Source organism: Myotis lucifugus, unplaced genomic scaffold, assembly GCF_000147115.1.
Source record: "Myotis lucifugus unplaced genomic scaffold, Myoluc2.0 scaffold_0, whole genome shotgun sequence".
NCBI classification, from domain to species: Eukaryota; Metazoa; Chordata; class Mammalia; order Chiroptera; family Vespertilionidae; genus Myotis; species Myotis lucifugus.
In genome coordinates, this window is record NW_005871048.1 from 64,531,690 (window position 1) to 64,548,923 (window position 17,234).

Below are 17,234 nucleotides of genomic sequence, written 5' to 3' on the forward strand. Positions count from 1 at the left end.
AGATAGATTCCTTCTCATCTATAGAGCTTCAGGACTTTCTATATCTTATTATTCAAATAGTATCTGTTCAGGACATATCATGTGCTAGATGCACTGGCACATTCAAAGAAGCTTAAATAAACTCCTTGTCCTTGAGCATGTTCCCTTTCATATCACAGAAAATCACAAAAATTAACTGGTAGTGGATGGTAATATCTTCAGGGCTAAATAAATATTCTAGACAAAATTAAAGACAAAGTATTAATAAAAACACTAAGCAACACATAGTGTCTTTCTTTCCTAGACAACATGTGACTCAATATTGTGTAGTACGCAATCCCCCTTCCTGTTTATCCCGAGACTGCCTTCCTCTATTTTCCTGGCAAGGAGTCGGGCTGCGGGAAGGTGTGGATTTTTCATCTACGTCCACCCTGGTCATTCAGGGCAGTGGCTGTGCTCCCTACCACCTCAGGTCCCCGACATCACTCTTGGCTGAGTAGCCACTTTCCTCTCCCTGCCCTGCTCGGCACTAGGCTGGCCCATCCCTGGATCTCCTTTGCCCCAAATACCACAAAGGCTTTCTTGAGTCACAGACAGTTTTAGAGCTGAGAGATACGCAGGAGATGACTACACAGCAAAAACCAGAAAACAGCTGTAGATACTGAAGATGCGATGTTAAAGCTCCCTACACTTCCCACCAAAGGGGATTTCTCAGCGTTGCCCTTTGGGCTCAACCTCCCAGCATCTTTTCTCATCTGTCCTCTCGGTCTTCCTTCTCCATCTATCCTGTTTGATTGCCATACTAAGCCACTCAGCCTGTGACTTTATTATAAAGGCTAAGGCAAATCTCTGACATCAAGTCAGATGAGGAGCACAGTCTACCTTTGGGTATTCAGAAAAACTTTCCTAGGCTTTCCTGAAATAAATCTCCCTAATGATGGAGATTTACCTACGAGTATTTATACTCATTTAAATACATGTTAGAGCAGTGGTCGGCAAACTCATTAGTCAACAGAGCCAAATATCAACAGTACAATGATTGAAATTTCTTTTGAGAGCCAAATTTTTTAAACTTAAACTATATAGGTAGGTACATTGTTATTAACTTAATTAGGGTACTCCTAAGGCTTAGGAAGAGCCACACTCAAGGGGCCAAAGAGCCGCATGTGGCCCATGAGCCGCAGTTTGCCGACCACGGTGTTAGAGAATCGGTACGTAAATCCTACTTCTCACCTCTCTTTTGCTCCAGGCTTGTGGATGGTGAAACATACAAATAAGTTCACTGTTCACATGGAAAATTAATAAGATTTTATTTAACTGAGCAGGCCCCCTATTGACCACAGCTATGCCAGAGAACATGGTCTAAAGAGGATTTCCCCCACAGGCTCAGGCACCCCATCCACTGCAAGACAAGAACCACAGACCTCTTGCCCACAAGGCCAGCAGAAGGGGGCAGGCTCTCAGGTGGCCCGCCGGCCTCCTTGGGCCCAGATGTGCTCTTACTAGGGAGGCAGAGAGAAAGTTGAGACAGAAGCCAGCCTCACAGCCCCAGAGAAGGTAAAATCCTTCTGATTCAGGTAAAAATTACTGAATCTGCAGTGGTTCATGGTCAAGCGGGCTCCCCAGAGGGTGCCATCTCACCAGACATGGCAGTTACTCCTGTCTGTGGGGCCAGTAAGTGAGGAGAGAGAGGCAGAGGCAGGCTGCCATTCATGCCCTCTCCCAGGGCAGGGAGGCAGAATCGTGTGGACGGCAGCAGGAAAAGCAGGCCTGTAAGGAGGACTGTGGTGTGAACAAGCCCACCTGCTTTTATAGGACAACCAATCTAACATCCTGCACGATGAAAATCTAAAGAGGCACACTCTTAACTAGGGTGTCTGTTGAAATAAAACATACCTTTCATCTGGGAAAAGGCTTCTCAAAACCAGAGTTTGTACAATAGACAGCCAGACAAGGAATATGTGAGCCTCGTGAATTTGCTTATGCTGAAGTCTATTAAGCAGAAACAAAATAACACAAATTTGTATTTCAAACTCAAAACGTATCGATGACTGTCAACTTAAGAGTCATTTTATTAACACAAACTCTTGCCTCTGACAACCCCGCGAACACATCTCTCTAAACTAGTGAGAATGGCCGACGTCTGCATCAGTGATAGACACATGAATTTCCCGGTAGATAAATGTGATTCTAAGTGAGGGAGAAATTGAGCTTTTGGTAATGGAAGTGTCAGCTTGTAATAAAGAATGAATTATTGCCCTAACCGGTTTGGCTCAGTGGATAGAGCGTGGGCCTGCAGACTGAACGGTCCCAAGTTTGATTCTGGTCAAGGGCATGTACCTTGGCTGTGGGCACATCCCCAGTAAGGGGTGTGCAGGAGGCAGCTGATCGATGTTTCTCTCTCACCGATGTTTCTAACTCTCTCTCCATCTCTCTTCCTCTCTGTAAAAAATCAATAAAATATATATTTTTTAAAAAAAGAATGAATTATCACAGACACATTGCAAGGGGAAAACATGCTGAATATTCTTATGAGGTTGACAAGTATTGCAACATAAAAAGAAAAAAGAATGTGGTGAATGCCTGGCCAGTGTGCTCAGTGGTTGAGCGCTGACCCATGAACCCGGAGGTCAGGGTTCGATTCCTGGTCAGGGCACATGTCCAGGTTGCAGGCTGGACCCCCAGTGTGGGGCATGCAGGAAGCAGCCGATCAATAATTATCTCTTATCATCGATGTTTTTATTTCTCTCTCCTCCCTTCCTCTCTAAAATCAATAAAAGTATTTTAATAAAATAAAAGAATGTGGTAAAAATATTTGCACATGTAGGCAAAATATTTTTAAAAATCTTTATTCTCTGCAATACCAGCCAGTGCTTAATAAAGTTATAGAAGAATTACATAGAACCTTCATATTCATAAAATTTTATTTTTATTCTTCAATGATACATAAATAACATTTTCAGTTAAAATTATCAGTTAAGTCCAGAAAAATATGGATTATTCACAGTTTATTGTTTGTGAATGCTGTTACTTCAAACTGTAAAAATGATTACTTCCCATTGGAGCAAGTCAGATAACTTCTTAGTTTAAAATTTTACCTTTTTTAATCTAAAAAGACAGGGGCACATTATCACCCAAATGGAAATGTTTAATAAACTCAATGATAAATAGTGTCTTAAAGCTAGGAAGAGCTTCCAGATGCTTACCTATATCAACTCATTTTATATGTAAAATGGTGTAAATAAAAAATCTAATTACAGCTGAAGGAAGACAGAGTGTTTGCTAGTAGAACAGTTCATGGTAAAATTCAGAAACATCAACTCCAATAATAATGATTCCACACTACTAAAAATTCTGCATTAAATGCCACTCCCCGCAAATATAATAATATCTGACATTAAAAGATTATCTTAAATTTACCGTGGGTATTTTCCATTGAGTTTGGCATGGATCAGCCTGTGCGGAGTGCAGAAAATTGAAAGACCTTTACGGTTAATTCTAAATGATAATCCTGTTGAAAATGTAGTGGCTTGGATGCTAAAGGTCCTTCATTCCTAAAGTAACAGAATTAAACTCTCTTGAAGAGTGTGTAGGCCTTGTTCTTGGACCCACTGTCACCTAAGCCATCTTTATTTTCTGAACTTGCAGAGGGAATTCATAGCATTTAATTAGCTTACTGCATGCTATTTATGTAACATATGTAAATGTGGTTTTTTTATGTTTTCATATTTCTGTATAGACACATCCACCCATTTTATTCTGTTTTTTCCCCACTGTCAGTAAATAATACATATAGCCATCTATCATCATCAGAGTACCTGGAGAATGTTTGATTTTATTAAAAAGGATCTCTCTTCCTCTCTTTCAAATATAATGTGTAAAACATCTCTCTTTTTACACGCTAGACCTTTATTTGTGTAGCTCTATGGAAAACAGATAATTTCATGAACAACATAGATGTCGGGTGAAGTATCAAGTAACCCGCTGAAGAAGCGAATTCTAAAATCTCCTCAAAGAGACCAGTGTGATGGTTCATTGAGTTCTAAGAGCTTATTGAGGGAGAAGGGGCTGTTTGCAGGGCAAGTGAGAAGAGGGGTGCTTACAGATCCGATGAAGCACCTTCCACTTCAAGTGTTTGCCACAAGAAGGTTCAATTGAATAGAGTAATCCTACCAGACAGGTGATTTGATCAACTGAGCTCTAAAATTTAAGTAAGGAAAATGTATAACAGGACAGGAATTAAGGGAAATATTGTATTAAAAGAAAATCTTCTAATAGTGTGGCCAACATCTGCTTATCCTTGCAAATAAAGAGCCGTGGTTTGCATAAGCCACACCAGGTCTGCACTGCAGAAAGGGAGAATTGAATCTTTATGTGTTGAAATCGTTTTTTTAATGTCATGTTTAAAAGCATAAGGCAGTACATGGTGGCATTACTGATGGCTAATTTGAGACCTGTTAGATTCTCACACATGTTTTTTGTTTTTTCTATATGGTCCTATAACCTTTCTCCACATTTGTATTGGTATTTTACATTATTTTACTGCATTGATCAGTTTCTAATTTATTTCGATTTGGAGTTACCAACTTGAATTCTGATTTTATAGTTTTAAATTATCACCACTATCGTATTGATTGTGACCTAACAGACATAAAACAGATTTTCTGGTTGTAAACTTCATGTTTATTAGTCTAATCTGATCATTATGAAACTTAATCCATCAGAGCAGTCCTCATTTCAAAAGTCAGCTCCTCTGGAAATGTACATACTTTTTGTTTAGAAAGTTGTTCTTAAATATTTTTCTAGTTTTCACTGGTGCCTGTTCCCAGAATTTTGGTTATTATAAGATTAAGTATTAGAAGCTTTGGAAATAAGAAGTGCTGATCTCTTAGTTAAAAATCATTTTTCAGTATTAGAATGTGTTCCTCCAGTTCACTTTGTGACTCTTTGGTCATTTCTACATGATTTCCTTAACTTCTTTTAACAGTTGTTTTCTTGATATGACATAATTTCTTTTGTGTTTGACAAGCCCTATATCATTTAATGTAAGAGAGGATAAATAAACTCTATCACCATCCACTAAGAATCTCAGGAAGTCAAAGTTAATTGGGGGGGGGGGCGGATTTATAATTGGAACTTAATGCCATGTAGAGAGCATCCAGGGAAGAAATGGGCATACTAGACACTGGCTACCTTTTGGATATATTCTAATGTACAAGGCCAGGAAGTAAATACCCTGCCTAAAATTGATCATGGCTATTCATTGTTGCAGCAGTTAATACCTGGTCACATTCTATTAATATGAAAGATGCTTTCATTGTACAGGTCAACTAAAATCTTAGGTATCAAATTTTTTGAGACCCAGAAAAATTTCAGAAATCATGACATGAAATGTACTGAAAAGAATCCAGGAAGAGAACAAAAAATTGAAATTCAGTTTAGAAATAGTCATACTGGTTTTGGTAACTGGTGCAATAATCTCCTCAAAATAATTTAGGCACATTGAAAAGAAGCAAATGCTTTGAGAAAGCCAAGAAATCTCATTGTTTTGTCTGGGTTACAGTTGGGCTGGTCTTCCCCTTCTCCTGCATGCCTACCCTTCTCCTAATCTATTTGTTACTCTGACACCTTTGGTTGGAAAGAGATCTATGGAAATCTGTAGCAAACAACTTAACAGAAACTAGAGCAGTCCTGCATTTTTTGCTGTAGTGCTAATTAGGGAAACATGAGCCCCATCTGCACCCATGCACACATTCCCTCACTTTTCCTTACTTTTTAACTCAGGAAAATTAACTACGTTCCTAAGTTTGTTTTGCACCCTCCATGAACTTAGCGTAACATCACATGAACAAACACTTTCTGAATTTTCTCAACATGAACAATAATTAACTGTCCATGATTCCCTATAAAATATTCCCTCTTCTGGGTTTGTTTTTACCTTAGATTAACAAACTTTCTCTTGGATGTTGGTAAGTAATAAACAGACAATAGATGCCTTGTCCTCTAGAGCTGAAAGGTGTATATCTGAAATCGCATGCTAATTATCGTTACTGGATAACATTGAATATATTGGTTCAGATATGACCAATTATTTTTTTTTATTCTTTCAAACCCTTGTTTTATGTGTGTAATTTTCCCCCTTGCTTAGACCTGGTTAACCGTTTCTGTGAGCAGGTCCTCAATTTTTTACTTTGTCCCTACTTTCCTGTCCTAGCCCCATCTTCCCCTGGTGTCGACTCCGTCCCCTTGCAGCGCACAGGCAGCCAGCATGGCCCACCGAACGCCGCCACGGCCACCTTCCAGCGGGCCAGCTACGCCGCCGGCCCAGCCTCCAATTACGCCGACCCCTACCGACAGCTGCAGTATTGTCCCTCTGTTGAGTCTCCATACAGCAAATCCGGCCCTACCCTCCCGCCCGAAGGCACCTTGGCCAGATCCCCGTCCATTGATAGCATTCAGAAAGATCCCAGGTGGGTACGAACCTTTTTCTTTTCCCTACTTATGTCCAAGAGGCTCTCTTAACCAGTCATTGTATGAATGGCGTTATTTTATCCTGCATAACATGACTGCATTCATGTCATGGGCTGAGTATGAAAGGGTTGACTTTGGTTTTATAATCTTTTGTCTGATTTGGAATGTGGGTATTGGTCATGGATCCCAAGTATCTTCTGTGGTTCAATAGCAAACAGTATAGATGATCTTTGGATCAGAACATCGGTAGGTGCTTCAGCTACTTGATGAGATCTAGAACAACTATCTCTTTAATGCTCAGGAAACTGAGAATTGTGAATGATCTCAGTTGACTTCAAATATCACTGACTAGGTTTTTACTGTTTCAATGGATGCATGTTTTGTCACTCTGCATGTCTCTATCAGCGAGTAAAGTGGTCCATATACCAGGCTATACTAAAAATTGAAAAACTTAGAAAATGAGTATTATCTTCATTTTTCTGTGTTTGAAAGTAAACATGAGGTTAAAGTTGTCTGGGCATTGATAAAAAACGTGAGTGTAATGTAGTAAAGAAATTGTTAGGTTGAGATATGTGGGGTTTTTTTTTTTGCTTTCTTTTTCAACATTGGCAAGGGATATAGCGATGCTCTACTTCTGAAGTTGGAATTGAATTCCTGCAGAATTAAATGATGTTTTATTCATAGCCATTTGATGTATGCTGATAGAGTCCCATAAATATATATCTGCATCTGTGAATACCATTGACATGTCAGATTTCTGGTATTTCTGCAGAGCAGGGCATGTGACTTGACTCTGGTGGCATACTTGAAATTTGTCTCCAGGAATTTTCTCTGATGGAGCACACAAGTGCTTATGTACTGTGTCGAGGGGTTTGCATAGAGTATTTTGTAAAAAGAAATCACTTCCACAAACATAAAGGCAGAATGGGATTATTTTATGGTATTCTTTGAGATAGCTACTTCAGCACAATTGCACCCCGCTGGAGGGTTCATGCCAAATATTATATTTGACAGAACCTCCCTGGTAAAAGTGAGCTGGAGTAAATGTTCACTTCACTGTTAACTACTAGAACTAAGAAATATGCTTACATTTACATTGTGCCGCATCCTGCATATTCAGGTTTTCAATATCAACAACAATCTCTAGAGTATTGGTCTTGAAATCTGTCCCCAATCCTTATATGTTCTGGTCATGTGTGGATAGAATATTCTTCAGATTAACAGCTCAACATGCTATTTTAAAATAAATTTTCTTGACATGCAACTGAAAACATATAGAAATAGAATAACTGCACACTCTTAAATGCTAAGTAGAATATTGAATTGGCATTGCTTTATTTAACATTGCATATTTAAATTAAGGATAAGTGTCTTATCTCCAATGGGAAGGTTTTAAATGTTCATATTAAGGGAATTTGGCTTAATAAGAAACCAAATTTATGTTTCTCTAGCTACAGATAAGCTTCTTTATTTTTTGCTACGAGCTAAATGCATTTTATTTTACTAAGTGGCATATCCTTTCCATTTTATATTACTGTCACTTGTATAGCTTTTTTTCCTCTTTCAGTATATTGTCATGGCTCTTAGCTTTTCAAGTTATGGATTATGTCACTTATATTTGTTGGGTGCACTCTATAAACCAAAAAAGAGAAACACCAATAGGAAATGTTAGAATGAATAAGAGAATGTTGGGCACTAATCTTTTGTATGTGTAAAATTTATATGCAGATTAGCATGATATGAATTGCAGATTCAGTATGTTATTTTCAAGAATGCTAGGCATTGGCCTTAATGTGTTCACTTTGAGAAAGAAAATCATACCACCATTCTGAGTCCAGCTGCACAAGTGAAACAGGCAGAACCAGATCTAGAACCAGAACTGGCTTGTTGTGATTTAACACAAAAGGAATAATACCCTGGCATCATGCAAAATGAATGGGGTATAAAATACAACAAGGCCTTGTAGAGTTTTCTTAAAATAAAGGACTAGAGTTAAGTGTTCATATTTAATTGAGATACATCCCAAATCCAAAATTCAGGTCTAAAACCTAATGATATTTTTATGACAACATTTTTACATTATCCTCCAAATAATGAATTTTATTTTCCCCAAGTGACTGTTACTAGAACTAATATATTTAACTTCTAGGGTTCACAATTATTTATTTTGGCATTATTGCTTATGATTTAAGCTTTTTCAGTCTTTAGACTTCTTTCAGCTCTCCTACATATGTTTTTAAAGAGAGTGTTAACGTTTTATTTATCATTAAATACCAGACCATTTAAAGCCTCTGTGCTGTTACAAACATGCCTCCATAGCACAATTCCATAGCAGTTTTATATACATCTTTGATGTAATTCTCCTTTGTGGGGGAAAACTAATATCTCCATATGCCTTAAATAAAGGGAAAACTGGAGTGTAAATGACTTATGAAGATCACAGTGCTGACACAGGGGTACGCAGCTAAAATTCACACTCATGGGTACTGTGAGACATATTGGCATGAACATTTTTATTTCCTTATAAAAAATAAAAAGGAAAAGGAAAGAATATACTCACATCTTTTATGATTTTTTTGGAGGATGGTAGTATGAGGTATCTTTATGAAGGAGCTGGGAGAAATGAAGGAAAGGATGCAAATGGTCTGAGTAGATCTACTCTCTGATAATTGTTTTTTTTGATGTATGGTCTTTGTTTTATTTCTCCTTTCTTTTCTAATATCTGTTTTATTTTTCTTATTGCAGACCAGTGTCTTTTCACTACTAAAGAGTTTTAGTATTATTCAATAAGAGGTTTTCAGAGTGTGCATTTTAAAATAAGAAATTGAAATTAAGATGCCCCAATTCGGTCATTAGACTTGAAACCAGAGACCCCCTACTAACCCTTAATTCCTCTAAGCCAGCGGTACTCAACATGTGGGTCACCAACCTGTGGGTCGAGACCCCTTTGGGGGTCGAACGACCCTTTCACAGGTGTCGCCTAAGACCATCAGAAAACACATATATAATTACATATTGTTTTTGTGATTAATCACTATGCTTTAATTATGTTCAATTTGTAACAATGAAAATACATACTGCATATCAGATATTTACATTACTGATTGAAGGGTATGTACATAGGTTGTTATGATTCATAACAGTAGCAAAATTACAGTTATGAAGTAGCAACGAAAATAATTGTATGGTTGGGGTCACCACAACATGAGGAACTGTATTAAAGGGTCGCAGCATTAGGAAGGTTGAGAACCACTGCTAAGCCCTGGGATGTGAAAGGCTTGGTTCTGAAGGGTTGGGGTTTTCTAGCTTGCTTGCCTCAGTCATATAGATTTTTGTTGCAAAACTTTGGTCTTTCCACTGTTAACTGCCCCTACTCTGTACTTCAACAAAAAATGTGCAGAAACCTTTTTATACAGGAGATGGTAAAGTCTAATTTCCTTTTTATAGTCACAAGTCACTTTGAAAATGTTTTTATATATGAATTTTTCTTTACAGCCACATTTGTGACGCTTTTATTTCTTCATTGTATGTTATTTGCCATAAAATGTGAATCTCTTAAGAATTATTGTCATGGCTAATACATTTTTTGATGCTGTACCAAATATAGCATTATATACTGTTGTTTTTAAGTATATGGGTTAAATATAAATCTTCAAATCAAAATATATGCATGAGGTGTCAGTGATGTTAGGAGTGAGAAGACATAGCATTCTTATTTTGAAAATGTGATTAGTGAAATAGCTGGAGAAAAATAAAGCAAGACTGATATACCCAGTAGACTAACGGTACTATAAATGTTCTCTATAAAAGAAGAAAAGTTTGGGTAGGACATTTATTGACATAGCTTAACATATAGGTAATAGCATCTTTTCATCATGTTTGATTAGTCTCTTCTCTAGATATTGTATTCGTTCATATACGCTCTCAAAAACAATTTTTCAAAAAAGCTTAATGAATCTAAATTATTGTAAACATAATTTACAGTAAAAAATCTGTCTTATTTTTTTTTTACTCCACATAATAGAGAAATAAATACAAGGGCACATCTTCACTGCTGAATCTGGCTCTGTCAAGCTTATACAACATGTTTTGTTTCAAGCTACATTTAAGATAATAATTTTTTCATTATTGGATATTATTAAATATTATTATAAAATAATACTGCTTATAAATACCTTATAATTAGGTAAATCTGTGTTAAGAACATTTCCACATGTTTTTTCTTCATTGTTTGCCTACTCAGTTAAACAAATCACAGAGTGTGTAGTGAATTGAGGGTTTAAGAAACAAAATGTACTCCAAAAATGATTTTTGAAAGGTAAAGTTTCAAAAAATATTTTTAAAAATCTTTATTAAATTTTAAAGTACTATTATTATGTAACCTAAGTAACATGGCTGAACTGTTTGCAATGAAACAGTTATATGATAGTCTTAATAGTTTAGTTTTCTTTTAAAAAATATGTTTTTCTTGATTTTTTTTAGAGAGAGGGAGGAAGGGAGAGGGATAAAGAGATAGAAACATCCATGAGACATCAATCATTTGCCTTCTGCACACCCCCTACTGGGGATTGAGCCTGCAACCCGGGTATGTGCCTTGACCAGGAATGGAACTAGTGACTTCTTGGTTCATGGGTTGATGCCCAATCACTGAGCCACACCATCCAGGCCGAAGTTTAGTTTTCTTAGGTGGGGAATCTCTGGGGAATTTGACTTAAAATGCCCACTGATTAATTATTTATTTAACTGGGGAATTGTCTGGGGGTGGGAGGAGGATAAAGCATTCGCAATCTGAAGACCTTCAGAGTATTGAGAATACTGGGAAGGCATTTATTCAGTTAGGCTAAAGGCAAGTCTGACAAGTGGCCATTCATTCTATGCTTGGTTGTCTCAGCCACTCACTATCTCTGGGAGAATTTTATGAATTCTTTGAATAACTCAAACCTTGAAAACTAATTTATATTGATAGAAAATCTGTATCTTTTGCACGCTCATTCCCTGATGTTATTTCTAACCTCCGAAATCACATGAGAAGCACCCATCCCTTCTTCAAAGGATAGCCTTTGCACACAGATACTAAATCGCCCAGCATTGCCCGGCCTCCTGCTCCCATGCAAGATGCAATCCCTGTGCACATTGTCATGTCTAGGGCTCTTCTCTGGGCATCCTACAGTGGCCAGTCTCCTTCCTAGTTCTGTCTCACACGTCATCGACATACAGGCAGAAAACAAGCGATACCTGTGGGCAACCCGGGTTCATACTAGGTTTTCTTGATAGTTAAGATGAGAAAAATGTTTATAACAATGATGATGATAGCAATGATTATTAAAATTATTTAAGTCATGCCCTTGCTGGTGTTGCTAAGTGGTCAGGGCATTGGTCCCTCACAATGAAGGATCTCAGGTTCAATTCCCGGTCAAGGGTATGTACATGGGTTGCAGGCTCCATCCCGGCCCCATCAAGGCACATGTGGGAGGGAACCAATCAATGTGTGTCTCTCTCCCCCTCTCTTTGTCCCTTCCATTGTCTCTAAAAATCAATGGAAAAAATATCCTCAGGTGAGGATTAACAACAACAAAAATTACTTAAGTAATATGTTTCATGCTCAGCATAAAATTTTTGTATTCATTATTGTATTTAACCCTCCCTAAATCCCTCCAACATGACTTTTTATGGTCCCCATTTCACATATGGGGGAGCTGAGGCACAGAGAGCTGAAAACTGACTTCCAATCCCGTGTTTCTAACTACTGTGAAGACTGGTAGGTAGGAACATAACTCTACAGTCAAATAAAATGCCCAATCTTTTCACATGTGACTCCTGCAAAGCTATGAATCAATTATCTTTACCTTGAATGTTTAACATTATTTTTATCTAATTAGGTATTTTACATTCACTGCTTGTTAGGTGACTCTATTTTTTTGATACTACAGAAATCTTTTCTCGGTCCTATTATCTGTTATCCAGTGTGCTTACTGTCCCCACTGCTCCTTGTCACTTGGAAATGTGACAGGCATACACATATGTCTTCCGTGAGGTTTTATTCAACCATGCTCAGAGCTGGCCGAAGGCCAGAGCCCTGCAGCTCTCACTCCTCTGGGCTGCTCCCTCCAGGTCCATCCGAAGGCATCAGGTGTGTTCTCGGTGGCTTTTCTATGGAATATTCTTGGGTAGGCTCTACAGTGTGACGAAGGCATGGAATCAGCTTCATTCTTTAAAGCGCTTTCAGAATTATGGGAGAGAAAGTTGTATCCACAAATGACAGTGATGCATGAGTAAATTAGACAGATGTGGTTAAGTATGGAGGAGGCATTGAGTGTTGGCACAAACTTTGAGGGGTAGACAATGTTTCCAATGGAAAAAAATGGGAGAAAAAGCTTTCTAAGCAGAAAGAACAGTTAAAAAGAAAAGAGGGCTGAAAATGGAGTGGACAGGGCCTGTTTGAATTACTCAAAGCTGGTTCTGCTAGGTAGAGGGCCGCTGTCTGAACCTCCCTGCCCACCCACCCAATCAGAAAAATGTTAGTTTACACCACCATTTGTGGCTATTTTTCACTTATACATTTTAAACATAGTGGACTGATTTCTTAAGGCTTCCATCACAGACTACCAGGAAGTGGGTGGCTTAAACCAATAAAAAATTTATTCTCTCACAGTTCTAGAAGCTAGAAGTCCAAAATCAAGGTGTGGGTGCAGGGCCACATTGCTTCAAAGGCCCTGGCAAGAATTCTTCCTTGTCTCTTCCAGCCCCTTGTTGCCCCAGTTGCTCCTTGGATTGTGGCTGCACGACTCCAATCTCTGCCTTCATCTTCACAGGGTCTTCTTTTGGTCTCCGTGTCTCCTCACCTCTTCTGATCAGGACACCAGTCATTGTATTTAGAATCCACTTTAATCCAATAGGACCTTGTGTTAATCAATCTGCAATGGCCCAATATCTAGATAAGGTCCCTTTCTGAGCTTCTGAGTAGACATGAATTCTGGGGAGATACTAGTCAGCTAATTACATATGCTTTGGATACAATTTACACTATATAATAAATGTACACTAAAGATAGAACTGAAAACAGTATGTTAAAGGTGGAACAACATCATTAAAACTTTTTATTTCAATGTACATTTTAATCATAAAAACTTTTCTTTTGAAAGAGTTATACAGTAGAATATGTTAGACCCAAGCAGATTATTATTATTTTTTCTGGTTAAGATGACTGGTGTTCATCACTCCAGGTATAGACAGATGTGTGAGTTTGGCCATTTCTTGGCTTTTGGACCTGTGAGAATTGTTAGTGCTATCTTGTTCATATTGTGAGAGTTAGTATAAAGATAGATTTTAAAAAAGATAGATAATATAATCCAAAATATTGCATGGACCAACACACATCAGCAGCCATAAGGAGTCCTAGGTGAGGTGCCCAAATAAGCAGAGGTGTCACCATCAACCCACCATGTTGGAACTTCCAATGACAGGCATGCTGTCATCTAAAATGTGAGCCCAGTGAGAGGGCCAGTGCCAACCCATGGGGTAAATATGACAGCTCTTCATTTCCTTGTTTTCTTCAGGTAAATGAATGAGTGGAAATCCAATGTTCTCCTCTCCTCCCTACCCCACCCCCATGGTGATCTTGGTGCAGCCCTACTGTGCATACTCTCACCCTCCAGGGGAACAGAGGATGCCTGGGCTGTGGAGGGTGTCCAATTTATGGTGAAAAGGGTTCTTAGCAAATGTTGATTCTGGCCAGGATGCTCCTCAGCTCTGCCCTCAAAGTGCCTGTATGTAAATGGGGATAATAACAGTCTTTTCCTCATATAGTCATTGTGAAAATGCAATATTTTAAGTCTTTGGGCCATTTCCTTGCACAGGAAGAGCCCATTGTTAGCTGAGATTCCTACCCCTGACTTCCTGCTGCACCAAGCACTCCTGCCATCAGGAGCACTTGCAGACAGAGTCGGGCTGAGAGAGGCACTTGGAGTCAAAGACATGAAAGAAATGGGAGAAGGCAGAGGGGCTGGAAGCTGTCTAGTTGGAAAGACAAAGAGAGGCCCAGGAGCAGACCCTGGGGAATGCCCTGCTGGGAGGCCAGTGGTGCGAGGGGATCTCATGAGGCCACAGCACAGGGAGGAGGGAAGATTGAGAGCTCGGGCCTCACAGCCAAGAAACAGAATTAAAAGATGGAAGAGAAGACTTCACTGCAAAAGAATTTTTTTGTTTGTTTCACAGAAGCCTCCTCTTCAGGATTCCTTTTATCATTTTAAAGTAATGTTCACACACAATACTTGTCTGTACTAATATTGATTTTCCTGTAGCCTGGAATACTCCCTTTGTCTCCTGCCTTCAAAGTCACTTGTAGAAGTAAACACTTGCATTTCTAACACAGTGAATCATTATAACACTACCCTCACCTCGTTTTTACTGAAGAGTGTTCTGGCATAGGGGCCACCATGACACTCCTCAGTTAAGAGTGATGGGACATAGGCATCATGACTGAGGAGTAACTGTACACAGAACACTAATTAGTTAACTAATCGTTAGCATATAGTCTATCAGATAAGATGGTGGAAATCTTCACTCTGTGCTTTTCTGGTATACAGGTGTTCCTCTTGAGAGCCAACTCTTCTTTTCCCTCAACCCACGTGCTTTCAGTAAAGCAGACATTTTCCCCAAGTTTAAAATAAACTGCACATAGCCCAAGAGCTGACCATCATGGGGCCCCCACCTACTAGCCAGGCCTCCAGGGGTGCAGAGGAATCTGAGGAACTCAAGTCCTATCTCTTAAAAGTGGGCTGTGTGCATTCTGGATTTTCCTACATCATTTGGGGCAAAAAGCCAAATCCAAGTTAGCTAGAGCCAACATACAGAAGCAAAGGCTATTGCATACCCTGTTCTTCTCAAAAAAGTCCTCTCCCTAATGCTCACAGTTGTTCCCTCCCCACCCATCCTCTGGAGGTGGCCATGGTGGTCTTAGGTTTAGTCTCTGGAATGAAGCCAGGAGGAATATGTATTTGTCCGTCGTCACTTGAGTCTCAAATGATTTTCCTCATACAATCTGTCCAGAACTTTTTTTTTAACCCTTCTGTGTAAAACCAACTACACCCTGTGTCCTAGGAACAAAGATATTGTCTTTCCCCCAATTAATAGCAACTAAGAAGTTCCACACAATAACTAAATTTTCATGGATTCTTTACCAGATTGTCTGAGTCTGGTGTTAGGGGAGACTGAATCTTGTGACACCATTCAGCATCAGGGTATGTTGGATCCCTAGAAATCAGATAGTGTTAAAACTAAAGTATCTTTAATCTTAAGGTCCCCAATAATGAGAAGTACAATGATAATAGATAAAAATAATTGGGGGTTTAAAGAAATAAGGTCTTGAATTGCGAAGTAAGACAAATAATTATTTTGGAGTATACTTTTATGCTCTGAGTACATTTTCCCACTAGTAATTCATTTTACTTTCTGCTTCATAATCTCTACTTTCTCATTAAAAACCAGGTTTATGTGGTTAATGTGTATGTCTCTTGTATTAGATATTTTTATACTGAAAAGAGAATGAGACCTTGCAGATGAAGTCATTCCTTATACCAGTCATTTAGGATGAAGCAGAGCTCTGAGGCAGGAAGCTACAAATGAGAAAGGAAGTACATCTCTCCCCCCATTTTCATTGTGGAATGAAAGATCAGAATATTTAAGAGCACAAAGTGTGAATATTAAAAATGGAACCCCTTGGAAATAAGCTGAGAGCCCATCTCCCTGGAATCTCATAGAGAATTAGAGGCCTGCAGACTCAGACAGGAAGTTCCAAAGTTCAACTCCATGTTGGTGCACGGTTTCTATTTCATGGCCGTGTGCCCCTCGCTCACTTCCCACTTTATACTTTTTAAGGTTCTGAGAGGTGGTTTTGTGCTGAAAAAGAAATCAAGGGATAGTTTTGTAGGTCCAGATCATAATAAAAATAAGATTATAAAAATGGACAGTAATATCTTTCCTCCCCCAAGGTTGGTCCTTATGAGTGGAAGCCCTCACCAGGAAAAGAGAGACCAAGAAAACTCAGGAAGACAGAATTGGTTCACTTCTTCAATCATTCCTCAAAGGCTGAATTCTTCTAGGGGGAATCTTGACAGCCCTAGATTTTATTTAAGAAAAGTGGCATCTGTATATATGTGCCACTTAGATTATATGTGTGTTATACATAGAGTATGTGTTTGCATGTATATGCACGTAATCAATCTACCTACTTGTTTATTGGCTTTACACACATTTATCTAGAGATAAGACCTATAAAACTTGCATAAGCACACTGTTATTAAGTTGACAAAAGACACACAATAACAAGTATTGATTTTTCTTCTTGCCTATTAATCAGTCTGCTCTCTCAACTCTTATGCTTTGCTTTTATTTTGTCTGACCACTTAAAAATAAGTCATTCTAAACAGTTTGCACTCTTTAAATCGATATTGATAGAATGTTAAAAACTAAAAACATAAATTCACAAAATTAGAGAAGTACAAGATTTGTTTCCCTTATGGAAATATGGATCTGTGAGAGCAGTAAAAGGCATAGGCTAGTTGCTAATTTATGTGTTTTATAGGCATCCACATAGCAATGCTCAACCTCTTGAAATTACATGCTGTTTGAGGGGCTCCATGCTTGTCAGAGAACTTGACCAGTTCTGTTCTTAATTAAAAGAACTGTCTTCTTCAACTTATGTTGCTGTAACTATGGAAGGCCAATTTCATTTTTAGCAGATCTCGATTCATCCTCAGAACCTCCTTGTTTATTCCACCACAAGC

General features: G+C 38.5%; 1 protein-coding gene across 1 annotated transcript in view; it reads left to right on the forward strand.

The window, feature by feature from the left end:
- CTNND2 (catenin delta 2) overlaps positions 1-17,234 on the forward strand; it is a 473,749-nt gene that overhangs the window by 183,753 nt on the left and 272,762 nt on the right. The window contains 1 exon segment of the mRNA XM_014453371.2: positions 6,194-6,449. Within this exon segment, the coding sequence (XP_014308857.2) occupies positions 6,194-6,449 (256 nt within the window).